At 37.9% G+C, this 16,404-nt stretch overlaps 2 protein-coding genes across 9 annotated transcripts in view; both read left to right on the forward strand.

Moving 5' to 3' along the window:
- Window positions 1-767: 767 nt before the first annotated feature.
- The window catches only part of LOC127964867 (gamma-crystallin M2-like), a 31,934-nt gene continuing 16,297 nt past the window's right edge, over window positions 768-16,404 (forward strand). Inside the window, exons 1-3 of one of the 8 annotated variants that reach the window (XM_052565287.1) lie at window positions 768-831; window positions 930-1,172; window positions 1,359-1,667. In XM_052565287.1, coding sequence (XP_052421247.1) covers window positions 820-831; window positions 930-1,172; window positions 1,359-1,631 — 528 coding nt within the window. In that variant the 5' untranslated portion in view covers window positions 768-819 and the 3' untranslated portion in view covers window positions 1,632-1,667. Of the gene's footprint in view, window positions 832-929; window positions 1,173-1,358; window positions 1,668-3,679; window positions 3,743-3,865; window positions 4,109-4,209; window positions 4,507-12,397; window positions 12,454-12,548; window positions 12,792-12,909; window positions 13,224-16,404 lie in introns of those variants that run through there. The other 7 variants (XM_052565290.1, XM_052565296.1, XM_052565294.1 and 4 more) reach the window with 7 other exon arrangements.
- LOC127964870 (gamma-crystallin M2-like) overlaps window positions 769-16,404 on the forward strand; it is a 95,799-nt gene continuing 80,163 nt past the window's right edge. Inside the window, exon 1 of the mRNA XM_052565298.1 lies at window positions 769-831. Coding sequence (XP_052421258.1) covers window positions 820-831 — 12 coding nt within the window. The 5' untranslated portion in view covers window positions 769-819. The remainder of the gene's footprint in view (window positions 832-16,404) is intronic.

The following is a 16,404-nucleotide window of genomic DNA, read 5'->3' on the forward strand; positions in this document are numbered from 1 at the left end:
GATACACAAAATATTATACTTCAATTTATAAATAAAACAAATAGTTTTATTGTTTTACAAGCAATTTTTTAAGTTCTTCTTCAAAATGTTGTTTAATTCAATGTTGCTGTTTCTTTGTAATTGTAAAATTTACTTGCAATTTCTAAATGAAAACAGTTTTTACACAATTTATTCCCCATTTAACAGCAAATTATCTGCTGTGTAAATACATCTAACGAATTTTAATTTTGTTTGTGAGGAGAGTTGCAGTAAACACTTTTTAAAAGTGGTACAAAATATTTAAAACATTTAACAAAATCACTTAATGACTTTGAGTGTGCTCACATTAAAATATCTAATATTGTGCTACAAACAGAAATGAAGGGATTGACTCAACTTACTACAAAAATATAGATCCAATTCGAAAAATAAAACATATTTGGTTAAGTGAAATTTAATCTTTGGTTATTTGCTTTACTAATATTGAATACTATAGTACACTACACTACACACTATACTATATTATACTATACTATACTAGACCTTACTATATTTTGGCATATAATAAGAAAATATCAGCTTAACAGGTGTGTATCAATCCTTTCTTTAATAAAAATGAGAAACTCTAGAATCATGACAAATATGTTTTAACATATACATAATAAGCTTTAGTTATAATGGTCTCTATTTGAACTTGCAAAGTCAGGAATTGACAGACAATAGACAGGGTGTAGTCTTTAGTCTTGGTCTTGTATAAAAGCACAGGTGACAGTCAGTCAACAAGCAGAATCAGCTTCAGCTTCTCCCTTGTGGAACTACTGAGGATCAGCCAGTGCAACCATGATGGGCAAGGTCAGTTTCATTCCAACAACAATTTTATATTTGATTTAATTGACATTAATTTCATAATGTAACTCTAAAATACTAAAATAATAATTCTGACTTTTCAGGTCATCTTCTATGAGGACAGGAACTTCCAGGGTCGCTCTTATGAGTGTATGAGCGACTGTGGTGACTTCTCCTCCTACATGAGCCGCTGTCACTCTTGCAGAGTGGAGAGTGGATGCTGGATGATGTACGATCGTCCCAACTACATGGGAAATCAGTATTTCTTTAGGAGAGGAGAATATGCTGATTACATGTCTATGTTTGGAATGAATGAATGCATCAGGTCCTGCCGTATGATCCCTATGGTGAGTTCCATGAATATTTGGATGTGTTTGCAATAAATCAATACAGTCAGGACAATTTTCTGAACGGAATGTTCAATTTACAATTAAATTTAGATTTTTCAGAAACATGATCTAAGATGTATGTGTACATTTAAACTCTAGTTGGGGTAAAAAAATAATAATTGATGGGCTTCTCTTCCACTACAGTACAGGGGATCCTACAGAATGAGGATCTACGAGAGGGAGAACTTCATGGGTCAGATGTACGAGCTGACTGATGATTGTGACAGCATCATGGACCGTTATCGCATGTCTCAATGCCAGTCCTGTCATGTGATGGACGGCCACTGGCTCTTCTATGAGCAGCCCCACTACAGAGGCAGGATGTGGTACTTCAGGCCTGGAGAGTACAGGAGCTTCAGCAATATGGGCGGCATGAGATTCATGAGCATGAGGCGTATCATGGACTCCTGGTACTAGTGTTCTAGTGTTTCAATAAAATTATTTCTTTACAAAAGCAAACCTTGTGTTGTAAAAATTAGTATTACACAAAACACACTTTAATTAACAAAATAATTTACACGTTGAATGCTAATAAATTTTTCTTGGTTAGGTTTTCATGCTAATTGTTATTAACTCTTTCCCCGAACTGACAGACAGATGTGTTTTCACTGTTATATGGTAGGGGGCAGTATTACACATCTTCTGAAAGAGTACAAAATCTCCTGATCACAACAGACAAAGAAGCAGAAACAAGCGATAACATATGCAAGAAGATGCATGTGTAAAATAACGTGATCATTAAACATTAAACAGCACACAAATCTAAACTGCCTAATGTTACCCAAATTAAATGTTGACCCAAGAATTCTTACAGGACTGTGCAAGCTTAGGGGTTGCTGATGGAAGTGATCTACTCCATATCGGTCTCGATCACCAATCCAGACATAATCTTTGACAGAAACATGATCTTCTAATCTTTTTGTTCAAACTGTTTTTTTTTTTTTTTTAAGTGTTGATAATAAAGGAACGCATGAAGCTAGAATAAAATGGGTTTGCTTAAAAGCACACACTCGTTTGACATACTGCACGTTCTGGGAGCCATTAAAGTTTTGTCAAAATGATCATAAATGCTGGTGGTGGCTGGTCATGCTTTTTAAATGCTGATATAATGCTGATAGGGAAAGAGTTAAACAACCAAAGGCCTCAAAAGGGCAATACGTAGTTGATAGAGAGCACAGGCTAATAAAAACATTAGTGTAATCTCAAATATTGTTATGTAGACTGGAATTATTTGTGACATTGCATAGCATGTTTAGAAGCAGTAACATGATTATAAACTATAATTTGCAAATAAAAATGCTTCTCACAGTCAACTTAAAAGAGAAAAGCCTCATTTGATAACAATTACAACTCATATATCAGTCTAAGTGAACAGAACATTTCCTAATGTTTCTTACATCACAATCACTATGGCACATGTGAACTTTTTTGTTATGACTGATGCTACAATGACCTAAATCAGTACAGTACATACACTATTAATAAAAATAAAGGTGCTTCACGATACCACAGAAGAACCTTTATTGTCTAAATGGTTCCATAAAGAACCTTTAACATCTGAATAACCTTTATTTTACACATAAGTTTATTTGTTGGCAAAAGAAGGTTCTTCAGATTATAAAAAGTTAAGAAAGAGATGGTTCTTTAAACAACCTTTGACTTAATGGTTCTTTGTGGAACCAAAAATTTTTATTTTATGGCATCGCTGTGAAGAACCTTTTAAGCACCTTTGTTTTTAAGGGTGTAAATTAAATGATGTTAGGTTACTATCAGTGATTTAAACTGGTGCAAATGTAAGTGCTTTTATTGGTGTGAAATATGTTTAGCTGGCTTTAACACAATGTTTGTATTTTTCAAAAATCTAAAATGTTTACAGTGTGAAGAAGGAAAAAAATAAAGAACAAACAACAACAAGAAATACTTTTTGCATTTTGTCTGTCCTTGAGTTATTGATATAAATCAGTCATCAACAACATTAAGGCAGAATTTAGCAAAGGGACACGGTATGACACTGGATATGACTGTATATACCAAACACTGAAAAAACATTTGCAAAACAAAATATAAGTGGCAAGCTTCCCCACAACATCAAAAACATTAATTATGGATTGTATAAAAGTACTGATAACAGTAGAAGTGCTGTATTTTATAAAACTACATATGAGGTCAGTAACTAAAGCTAAGCTCATTTTTTAACTCTGAATATATCACAGAAATAGTTGAGAGAAATAACTTTGGGTTGTTTGTTATTCTTTTGTTCGTAATTATGTTACTGATACAGAATACTATAAATGTTTAAACTTCTGAAGTATTTTAATAAATGCGAGTGCTAAGAACTACATGACGGGCTTTAGCTAGAATGACCTCTATGCCAACTTGCACAGTCAGGAATTGGCTAACAATAGAGGCCTGGTAGCCTTTAGTCTTGGTCTAGTATAAAAGCACAGGTGACAGTCAGTCAACAAGCAGAATCAGCTTCAGCTTCTCTCTTGTGGAACTACTGAGGATCAGTCAGTGCAAACATGAAGGTAAATCTTGTTCCAGCACTGATTTCAACATCGATTTCCACACAGTTATTTATTTTATTTTATTTATTTTTTATTTGATGTATTTCACTTTATATAACTAAAATATTATATTTGAATTTTCAGGTCACTTTCTTTGAGGACAGGAACTTCCAGGGTCGCTCTTATGAGTGTATGAGCGACTGTGGTGACTTCTCTTCCTACATGAGCCGCTGTCACTCTTGCAGAGTGGAGAGTGGATGCTGGATGATGTATGATCATCCCAACTACATGGGAAATCAGTATTTCTTTAGGAGAGGAGACTATGCCGATTACATGTCTATGTTTGGAATGAGCAACTGCATCAGGTCCTGCCGTATGATCCCTATGGTGAGCTCAGTTTAAGCTTGTAAGATAACAAATTAACATAAATAGATTTATTATTAACTTTTTTGGGCTGATAAACTGAAATGACTTATTTTCCACTACAGTACAGGGGATCCTACAGAATGAGGATCTATGAGAGGGAGAACTTCATGGGTCAGATGTACGAGATGATGGATGATTGTGACAGCATCATGGACCGTTATCGCATGTCTCAATGCCAGTCCTGTCATGTGATGGAAGGCCACTGGCTCTTCTATGAGCAGCCCCACTACAAAGGCAGAATGTGGCACTTTGGCCCTGGAGAGTACAGGAGCTTCAGCAATATGGGTGGCATGAGATTCATGAGCATGAGGCGCATCATGGACTCCTGGTACTAGTGTTAATAAATAAAATAATTTCTCTACAACAATAAACATCGTCCTGAAAATCATTAATGCCACTAATATATATATATATATATATATATATATATATATATATATATATATATATATATATATATATATATATATATATATATATATATAAACACAGGATTAAAAGACAGGATAGTTTACTCAGTACCCAATAATGTGCATAACCCAGATGTATATTAAGCAAAAATTTATTTTTATAAGTTTCTATCTTTTTTATTTTTATTTTACCTTTATTTAACCAGGTTAATCGTTTGAGAACAGGTTCTCATTTGCAACCACGACCTGGACAAGATAAGATGTACAACATACTGACATTCAAATACACAGTCATAAATATAGAAGACTTTCAGATTCAGTTAAAAATACTGGACAATGTATACAAATAAAAAATTTAAAACCTAATAGTTTAAAAATGTAAAATGGCAGTGCAAGAAAAATAGCAGTAGGATAATAGTATAGTCCAAGATACACTGATAATGGGCAAATAAATGCAATGACAGCCATTCAGTTGAATTTGAAAAAAATAGATAATAAGGCTTTGTTCACAAAGAGCATCAATGTGTACTGTACAATGGTCCTTCAGTAAATTTGAGAGTAAAACTTTAAAAGTAGTGATCGAAACAGTAGATTCTAATTTGAGAGACTTTTGTAAAGTGTTCCAATCATTTGCAGCATAAAATGTAAAAGAAGAGTGGCAAAAAGACGTGCAGGATTTTGTAGGGTCTAGAGAGATATATTTACTCAAACGCAGGTTCAATACAGGCACTGATGTGGTTATTAGAGTACTTAGGTAAGATGGTGTTTTGCCTAATATGGAATTGTAAATTAACTGATACCAGTGATTTAGGTGCCGGTTGTGTAACGAAGACCATCCAACTAGTGAGTAAAGAGTGCAGTGGTGGGTGTTGTATGGGGCTTTAGAAATAAAGAGAATAGCACTGTGGTAAACAATGTCCAATTTCTTTAGTAAAGAATTAGAAGAAGTTCTGAAGACAACATCACTAAAGTCAAGCATTGGGATGATGGTCATTTTCACAAGGGCCTGTTTTCTGGAAGAGTAAATGAAGCTTTATTTTGAAATAGCAACCCAATCCTGGACTTGATCTTTGACTGGAGATGGTTTATGTGGGTTTGAAAGGAAAGTGAGGGATCTAGCCAGACCCCCAGTTTTTTGTATTTCACCACATATTCCAGCTTATACCCATTCAGGGTGGTGATGTTTATTGGGCCCGAAGATACAGATTGTGTCCGATTAAAAATCATGCATTTTCTTTTACTAGAGTTTAAAGACAATTGAAGCTCACAGAAGGCTAACTGAATGTCTTCAAAACTCTTTTGGAGTTTTTCTAAAATGTTTTCCAATGTTGAGCCTGAAGCGTACAGAACGGTGTTGTCTGCGTAGAGATGAATAAGAGAGTTGCCCGCAGCATGAGCAACATCATTAATATAAACAGAGAATAACATCGGGCCAAGAATCGAGCCCTGGGGCACCCCCATAGATACAGCCAAAGGCTCAGACAGCAGACCCTCAGACTTAACACACTGAAATCTGTCAGTGAAACAATTAGAAAACCAAGTAAGGCACGTGTTTGAGAAACCCCAGGGCCTTAAGTTTTCTAATAAGAATACTGTGATTGACAGAATCAAAAGCTTTGGCCAAGTCAATAAAAACAGCAGCACAATGTTGTTTTTGGTCAAGAGCTGTTATAACATCGTTTAGGACCTTTAGTGTTGCTGAGGTACACCCATGACCAGCTCTGAAGCCAGATTGCATATCAGAGAGGAAATGATGTGACTCGAGATTACCTATTATCTGTTTGTTGACTTGATTTTTGAAAGGCAGGGCAGGACGGAGATGGGTCGGTAACAGTTTGGGTCTGTAGGGTCCCCCCCTTTGAAAATGGGAACAACTGCAGCAACTTTCCAGTCTTTAGGTATCTCTGATAAAACACTTGAGAGATTGAACAGGCTGGTAATGGGTGAAGCAATAATTGCAGCTGATATTTTCAAATAGAAGGGGTCCAAATTGTCAAGTCCAGCTGATTTGTGTGGGTTGAGGTTTTGTAGCTCTCTCAAGACATCTTCGGTTTGAATTTCAGCAAAAGAGAATTGTGGGTGGTTAGAACCAGGTGTTAACGTAGATGCTGTATGGTTGGGCCGGGTAGATGCAGCCAGGTGGAATGCATGGCCAGCCATAGTGAAGTGCTTATTGAATCCCTCTTTTATAGTGGACTTGTTGGTGGTGACAATGTCTCCTAGCTTTAAAGCCGTGGACAGTTGTGCAGAGGTGTTCTTGTTCTCCATTAATTTGACTGTGTCCCAAAACTTTTTAGAATTGGAGCTGCAAGAAGCAAATTTATGTTTATAGAAGCTAGCCTTAGCTTCCCTCACTGCCTGTATGTATTGGTTTCTGGTTTCCTTAAAAAGCTGCATATCATGAGGATTAATTGCAGTCCGCCATAGAATGTTTTTGTGCCTGCTGAGGGCAGTCAATTCCGGAGTAAACCAAGGACTATATCTCTTTTTAGTTCTGAACTTTTTAAAAGGAGCGTGCTATTATTCAGGATAGAAATAAAAGCGTCCTTAAAAAAGAACCATGCATCTTCGACATATGGTATCAGGTCAATGTCCTTCCAGGATACATGGGCAAGATCTATTAAAGAGGCTTGTCCACTGAAGTGCTTTAGAGAGCCTTTTATGGTGATAAGAGGACGTCTTTTAACTGCAGACCCATTACGAACACATGCGATGAGACAGTGATCACTTAGATCCTGACTGAAGACCGCTGGAGTATATTTTGAAGGCATATTAGTCAGTGCTATATCAATTAAAGTGCTTTTGTTTTCAGATTTTAAATTGTATCTAGTGGGTTCATTAATCATTTGTATCAGGTTGAGTGCATCCAGCTTAGACTGTATATTTTTTGAGATGTTTAATATGTCCAAATTTAAGTCCCTAATAGTAAGAACTCAGAAGATAAATATCTATTGTAATCAATTCACATAATATATCTATAGCACAACTGGGAGCAGAAGGAGGTCTATAACAAGCAGCTACTGTAAGCGACTTATCTTTGGAAAAGTGTATTTTTAAAATTAAGATCCCAAACATTTGGGGGGCAGACCTAGATAGAACAATGGAACATTGTAGGTTATCTCTGCAATAGAATCCAACTCTGGCCCCTTTAGCAGATGGATGGATTTCTTAAGCCAAGATTCAGACACAGCTAAAATGTCAGGGTTAGCTGAGTGTGTCAGTGCAGTGAATTTTAGGGAGGAGACTTCTAATGTTAAATGGATAGTTCACTTTAAAATTACATTTTGGAATATTTTAGCTTACCTCAAGGACATCCAAGATGTAGGTTTCTTTGTTTCCGCAGTATTTCCCATTTTGATATTTTTAGGTCAAACTGTTCTTGTCTGTGACTCATATAATGGAGGTCTATGGTCACCACCTCAAAGAGCATGCACAGAGTAATCCAAATTAAACAATTCTCCATCATAAGTACACATTGGTGACCTAAGACACGAAACGAGCGGTTTTTACAGTAACGCAAATAGTTATGTAAGGGAAACAGGTCAATTTAGCTCAAAGGGATCATTTAAGATTTTAAAGGGAATTTGAACAGAATCACTGTTTCACGGCTGGTCACTTAGACGCCCTGCGATTCAGTGAAAGTTTGACGAGACTAGGTTGTGTTCCTTCTCATCGTGGCTAAGTAGCAGCAGGCTTGCAGGCCGAAGCACGCTGGAACCGCGCTCAAAGAACAGTGATGATTAACAGCATGGCTAGAAACTAAAAGCTAAAGCTAGGTAGCAAAGCTACAAGCTAAAAGCTAAGAGCAGGCATGACTAATAGCAGAGACTAAAAGCCGACTAAAAGCAGACTAAAAGCACGAGCAAGGCTAGAACTAAAAGCTAGATTTCATGGTGTCCGAAGTATTTAAAGTGGCCTGTTGGCCACACCTCAAATGTTGTCTTGACCAATCAGATATCGTCTTGGCTCGGGGGTATCATAAATCATTTGTTTATCTTACCAAGCATGTGGTCCAAATTTTCCTGCTCTAGCAGGGTCTAATTTTGGACATGATTCCTATAACAAGGTTATGATATATTTTACAAATAACTGATTGTCAGGACAATATCAAGCAAGAAAATTCGATTATATCAATACTAGACATGACTATGTATCCTATCGTTATCAAAAGACATACACAATAAGTGATTATACATGATAGTCAAATGTGTGGGTTACACATAAATGAATATGGAGTTAAGCAATGGAATGATTCATTTATAAGTCTTTTTGAGTTCATTCTGGTCCATATATATGTATAAAAAGCAGTTTCTTTGCCATTCTCATGACATAGGGATGTTCTGTAGAGACAGAGGTTTAAAGCCCTCCCCCCCACTTAGGAATTTCAGTCTGGTTCTGCTGGGTGGGGGAAGTCAATGGAAGTGTTTAACTTGATCTCCTGGGTTTAAATGTGATGTCCAGCGATGCATTTCCATTACGAACAACACATTTGGCACCAAATTTCTCTTCTTTGAATTGAAATTGTAAATAATTGTTCCAGTGCTGTTAATGTTGAAAGCTGTTGTGTGAACAAGTTGGTTGGTCATCTTGCTTGGTTCTTGTGGCACTAGAACTGATTTATGACTTCCTGAGGAATTTGGCTCTCGTGTTTCAAACATCACTTTGATAGACTCTTTAATTTGTCTTGTTCGACTCATTTCTCTTTCCCTGGTAACGAGTTACTTTTATTATAGAGTAATTCAGTTACTAACTCAGTTACTTTTTGGAACAAGTAGTGAGTAACTATAACTAATTACTTTTTTAAAGTAACGTTCCCAACAGTGGACAGAAGTCATCAAATGAAAATATATGAGGCGTTAAGTTACAGTGCCAGGATTTAACTGGACATCGCCTGAGGAACATAAATGGAGGATTATAAGAGCCCGGCTAATGGCTATGAAAACTGGCCGTTTAGTGCACTTAGGAAAAAATAAATAAAGGGATAGGATTATGAACATAGTACAGTGAATTCAGAGATTTGGGAAAGAGCAATGATATCACTGCCTGTATATGAAAAGGAGGTGAACCTAAGCATTGTGTGACAATAAATGTAATTGTGTCTCTAGAAAAAAAGGTTAAATCAGATGAGGTTATAGAGAACAGGGGAATTAAAAAAACAGATGATCCTGGTACATGATGAATGGAAGATTAACAATGGAATAGTGCAATGATAAAGATCAATAGCAATAATGAACGAGACATACTGATATTGTAGGCAGCAGAAAACAGTCAACTGGACCAGTGCAATCACCAGCCAAGCATTGCGCATGCGCACAGGGTCCCGCGTCAACACCAACACACTGCAAGCGATCTCTCCTGACACAGCACTGTTCTGGCGAAGCAATGTGTAATCCAGTAAGTAAACTGAGAGTCCCGTTAAGTATGTGCACCGAATCGCAGAAATTCCAGAAAAACAGCAAGGACCTGAAAGCGTTTGGGGGCAGGGTTAGCCACCAAAGCTAGCCTGCCAATGTTTTCCTCTGTACAGCCATGGATCTGCTAAACCAGCTGCCTATGCTGGGGCCGATGTCAAGGGCTGTAGCAAGCAAGTCCAACAGAATTGGTGGATCAACAGGTTGATGTGCTCCTTGCCAGATGTGAGGCAACCAGGCTGACAGGTCGAAGAGGAACAAAGATTCTTGAACGCGTTGCGTCGCGTCGTTGATGCCTCTCTCAGGAAGACCAACCATTCAACCGTGACTTGACTTTGTTCAGGAAGATCAACCGTGATTTGACTTTTATACATGGTAGCCCAGAAGAGTTGCAATAACTGGCTGACAGTATAAAATGAGCCATATGATGCTGCTAAAAAGAACATTATTTTGTGTATTTGGTGTAATGCAATGTGTTTATGGGGTTTAAGGTAAAAAAATAATGCACATTATTGTTTCTCCTCTATGCCCCGCTTTGTGAAGTTTGTTGATTTTTACAACGCTCATCGGTCTGAAAAGCGAGGTGTGCTCTGATTGGCCATCTATCTAGTGTGTTATGATTGGCCGAATGGCTCAAATGTTGCATCCCTTAACATACTATGCTGTCTCCTAGGCAAGCAGCATGAGACTTAGTCCAGCTGCTCTGCTTGTGCACATCCCATCATCGGTTCTCATTTAGCACTTCAGTCAATGTACTGTTAGGAGTAACTGAATGACTTGGGATATTGGTTTATTTTGTGTCAGAGGGAGTGTAAGGCATGTTTCTAAACCAAATAACTTAAGTACTTTGTGGATTAGTGCGTACTGGAGAAGCAAACCATTTCAAATGATTCAGCTCAATTTGGTGAACTGGTTCGACTGGTTCAATAAGAAGATCCAGCTAAAAATAAAGATTTGTTCGTGATCTGGACAACACTAGGAGAGACAAAACCAATAAAACCCATTACAAACAAGACATTTGTTGCAACCAGTTGGGATATAATTACTGATTATAATGACTTACACTGTCTTAATACGCATTGTGCATTGCTCTGCACAAACATAAAACCATGTCTGCATTTGTGATCTGAGAAACAACAAACAAGCCTACTCTACAATGCTAAATCGTGCGTTTGAATCATCATTGGCAAATTATTTTAATATAAATAAATGTACTTAATAAACTGTATGTACAGTGCAGTCAGTGAATGTTTATGATTGTCTACCAGTGGGATGCTACATCTGACTTTTTGAAAAATAAAATGAAAAAGAAAAAAAATTCAAGGCATAAATCAAAAGTAACACAATACGTCAACATGTTCACTTATGTAAAGTAAGAACACAATCATTTGTATTAACAATGCTTCGAAGTTTGAAAATACAACTTGCAATCATTCTCCATTTCTTTCCAATTTATTTTACATTAAAAATGTCTTTAAAAAAGTTATTTTGAAATAACTTAATTCTTTTGTAATCTTTCATTAGTTTGATCAAGACTTATTTATATACATAATAAGGGGAATATACTGCACCTTAAATAATTCCAGTTTTCACCACCAATCCCCAAAATTAGCATCAGTTATGTGCCATTTAGCATTACTCACTAGGTTTGGTCTCTTTACTTTTTTCTCAAAACAAAAGCCCCTTCTGTGGATGGACAGAGCTAAGGATACAGGTTCAAAATAACTAATGATTGCAAAACGCATACTCATAAAAAAAAAAAAAAAAAAAAAAAACACTTAATCCATATAGCCAGAGGTTCTCAATCTAAAACGACAACCACGTGATGAAAATACAAGCTTAAGCTTTACCTTAACCTGTGTTGTTCCCCAGCTGCCCTATTATATTATGACTATACAGGTTGCATTTGTGCACAAATCTACTTACTAAAACTAATTTCAAACAGGATTCTGAACCATCACAATAGTCTATATGCAACAAAATAAAGTGCCCTTTGGTGAAGTGAATATTTCATTTCTACAATTCACATTCATTAGCATTTCAACAACAGTTTACATCAACATTATATGATGTTTATGATTAAATGATGCATTAAGAATGGTGTGACCAATTTACAATTAAACAGATTTAAAAAAAAAAAAATCTGTTAGTTCATGACATCTAAAGCATAACCTAAATTGAAAAAATTGAACATTACTTTAAAGTATTACTATAATTTATTAAGAATTTATCTGTTGAATCACAGTCTTTTTGACCAATATACTTGTATTGTTCTAATACATTTAAATGCTAAGGTCTACATACCAAGCTTTAGCTAGAATGACCTCTGTTTCAACTTGCACAGTCAGGAACTGCCCCACAATAGAGGCCATGTAGTCTTTAGTCTTGGTCTTATATAAAAGCACAGGTGACAGCAGTCAGTCAACAAGCAGAATCAGCTTCTCCCTTGTGGAACTACTGAGGATCAGTTAGTGCAACCATGAAGGTAAACCTTGTTCCAGCACCCATTTCCACAAAGTTTCGCTTTGAAATATCTGAATTGGTACTTTATGTCACTAAATATTACACTTGAATTTTCAGGTCACTTTCTTTGAGGACAGGAACTTCCAGGGTCGCTCTTATGAGTGTATGAGCGACTGTGGTGACTTCTCCTCCTACATGAACCGCTGTCACTCTTGCAGAGTGGAGAGTGGATGCTGGATGATGTATGATCATCCCAACTACATGGGAAATCAGTATTTCTTTAGGAGGGGCGAATATGCTGATTACATGTCTATGTTTGGAATGAACAACTGCATCAGGTCCTGCCGTATGATCCCTATGGTAAGCTCAATTTCAGCTTACTTAACATTTACACATAAATAGGTTTATCTTCAGCTTTTTAATTAATAAAATGATTTTTAAAAAAAGATAAACTAAAATGACTTCTCTTTCACTACAGTACAAGGGATCCTACAGAATGAGGATCTACGAGAGGGAGAACTTCATGGGTCAGATGTACGAAATGATGGATGATTGTGACAGCATCATGGACCGTTATCGAATGTCTCAATGCCAGTCCTGTCATGTGATGGACGGCCACTGGCTCTTCTATGAGCAGCCCCACTACAGAGGCAGGATGTGGTACTTCAGGCCTGGAGAGTACAGGAGCTTCAGCAATATGGGTGGCATGAGATTCATGAGCATGAGGCGTATCATGGACTCCTGGTACTAGTCTTTATATTAATAAAATAATTTCTCTACAACAATAAACAATGTCTTGAAAATCATTAATTCCACTAATCACAAAAAGAAAATCCACAAAACACAAATCAAAATATAATTTCCCAAACTTCCCAAAACTACTTCCATATTTTCTCTAGATTAGGAAATATCTATGATTTTAGAACAAATATATTTCTAACCCACTTGCTGTCCTGAAATGAAAGAAATACAGTTACTATGGGGTGGAATTTTAGGATCTAATGCTGATTCTAGAAATTACAATACAATTCTAAAGCATTTTTTTTCTAATTTTTTACAGTTTGAATATCAAATTTGTATGTTCAATTTTGATAAATTACTCAACTTTAATTTTACAAATAATAATAAATCAAAACAATTGTTTTTTAAGAATGAATAACTGCTGTAACAAAATTTTGCATGTTTAAACGACATACAAGCACATTTACAGTATTAAAGAACAAAGTAACACATTACAGGAACCTTCGAAAAATGTTTTCTGTATCTGAGAGTGCTTAAGTATTTGAAAAATTGTAGAAGGTCTCTAGGTGGACTGAAGTTTATACAGTAGTCATATAATACAGTCTTTGTTATAAATGTCAGAATGTTTTTTTTTTTTCAAATAAGTAATTTCCATGATTTTAGGATCTGTGTTTTTTTTCTGTAGCACTTTTTGAACTTTCGAAAATAAAAATTAAATATAATATGTGGTTCTATACATAGAAATTAGGCCTACAAATTAGGCCTACAACGGTTCTTTCTGGCTCACCAGCAGTGTGAAAAATGCAAATAAAGATTTTAATTTTCAAATCCTAGTGTTAAGTGATAAGAATTTAAAAAGTAATTAACAATTATTACTGCAAGTTATGTTGTACTACAGTAAGATAACAGGCCATCCTCTCATAATATAAAGAATGCATATTATAATTATAAATATACCATCCTATTCCCACTGTACCATAATAACAGACTAGTGTGAATGAATAATAATTTAACAAAGGCACAGTAGCATTCCAGGGACCAGTAAACTGCAATGCATTCACTTCACCTATTCACTACTCCATCAGTACACTGACTGAACTGCTGTGAAAAGAGAACTGAAGATGAACATGAGCAGAGCAGCTGTATTACTACAGGTGCATATCACGTCATTCATGTACATCACAAGCCAATGCGCACTTTAGTCAGAGCAGCAAAAATAATGTATTCCTATATACACCACCTATATTAATGTCAGTGAGAGATGAGAGGAGGAGCGCAAATATAAATCCCCGCCCTCAACTCAATATTCCGTTTCAGTTGGAAAGTATCCACCATACTGGAATAAAGTTGGCAGCAACCACTGGGTCACACGGACTTTAACAGACACACCACAATGACAATGAAAGAGACTTCAAGAGAGTCAAGGTTCAGCTCTTGCAAGTAAACCTTTTATATCTCTTTCAGTTGCACTTCATTTGCAAAGGACCCAGCATTGATGGACCTCATCTGACTCTCACAAGTCTGAAATCATGTAGCCCATTCCACAAAAGTATAAGCAGACAGTACCTGAACCACATGGCTCATCACCCATGCAGTCAGACTGCAAAGGACCCTGTGAAAACCCATCTGACCCAACTGCCTGGTCAACACTCTAAGGATTCTCTTAGGAGCTGGTCCACTCTAAGGAGCCAGCATATTGATTTATCAGAAAGCAACTTTATGCCCTCCCCACTGCATCTGCATCACCAGTGGAAACAGCTCTACAACCAGACTGATCATCCAACCATGTGGAATGCAAATATTTAATTAGGATATTTGGCATGCCGTCTTTGTGTGTGTTCTATGTGTTACCTGTTCTTGTCCTGTTTTCATTATTGCTTGTGTACCAAGTCAACTGGCTTCACGTGTATGAGCGTGAGCTCCTGCTAAGTCTTAGAGAGTCAGATGTTGTGGCTTATATGTTTGTACTCGGGTGGCCATTAGACATGCAATCCCCAGTCATGGCGTGTGCTTTGTAGGATTGGTGTGGGCTCATGGAAGGAGGCATGTTGGTGAGACGGACTACTGCACGTGCGTGTGCCTTCACTGCTGGTCTGGCCGGACATGCAATCTCAGTGGTGGATTACCTCAACTTCGCATTCCAGTATCTCTCACCTCGACTCTGGGAGATAAGGTACTCTGAGCTGGTTGCAGTTGTTCCCATGTCTGGAAGTTTAATCAAGATTCAAAATGATTCTTTGGCATTCTAAGCAGAGGGGGGTTAATTCTTATAACCTTCATTCTATGGAATATGATTCTATGAAATGGAACTTATCAAATAAGGCTTCTGTTGATTTGTCTGTGAATATGGCCTTGATAAGTATCAGGTTTATTACTAATAAAACATTTTTAATTAACAATCTGATTTCTGGGTCCCGAACGTCACAGAAGGACTCCATCAAGACAAGATCCAGCGGTATGTTTTCTGATGTTTCCTCCCCAGCCACCGAGCGGGAGAGAAGGAGTGGTTTTGAGGGAACCCATCTGGTCGTGTTTCGTGGGACCAGGGGAGGTCGCAGAGGAGTGAGTGGTTGAGAGGAGGTCCGGCATCGCTCTCCACCATGGCCACTCTTCGACCCTGGGCTCGTGAGGGACGGAATGGAGCCGCCGTCTCACCATTGCAAATGGAGAGGGGAGAGGAGGCATACATCTGCCGAGTCAGCGCCGCTGCACAAGATGGCCGCCAGCCCAGTGCTGCTGCGCAGAATGGCCGCCGGCCCAGCACCGCTGCCCATGATGGCCGCAAGTCCAGTGCCACTGCACAAGATGGCCGCCAGCCCAGCGTCATGACGCAAGATGGACGCCAGCCCAGCACCACAGCACAAGGTGGTCACCAGCCCAGCGCCACGATGCAAGATGTCCGCCAGCTCAGCATCCAGATGCAAGATGGCTGCCAGCTCAGTGCCACAGCACAAGATGGCTGCAAGCCCATCGCCACTTTCCAGGATGGCCGCCGGCCCAGCGCCACTGCCCAAAATGGCCACCTTGGCCTCCTGGTGGCCCAAGATGGCCGCCGGTCCAGAGTCATGGCACAAGATTGACCCTAGCCACAGTTGACCCTCCAGAGTTGAGTCAGGTTCCCGTTGACCCTCCTGGGTCGAGTCAGGTTCCCGCTGACCCTCCAGAGTCGAGTCAGATTCCCGTTGACCCTCCAGAGTCGAGTCAGATTCCCGTTGAACCTCCAGCGTCGAGT

Source organism: Carassius gibelio, chromosome B9 (genome assembly GCF_023724105.1).
Source record: "Carassius gibelio isolate Cgi1373 ecotype wild population from Czech Republic chromosome B9, carGib1.2-hapl.c, whole genome shotgun sequence".
NCBI classification, from domain to species: Eukaryota; Metazoa; Chordata; class Actinopteri; order Cypriniformes; family Cyprinidae; genus Carassius; species Carassius gibelio.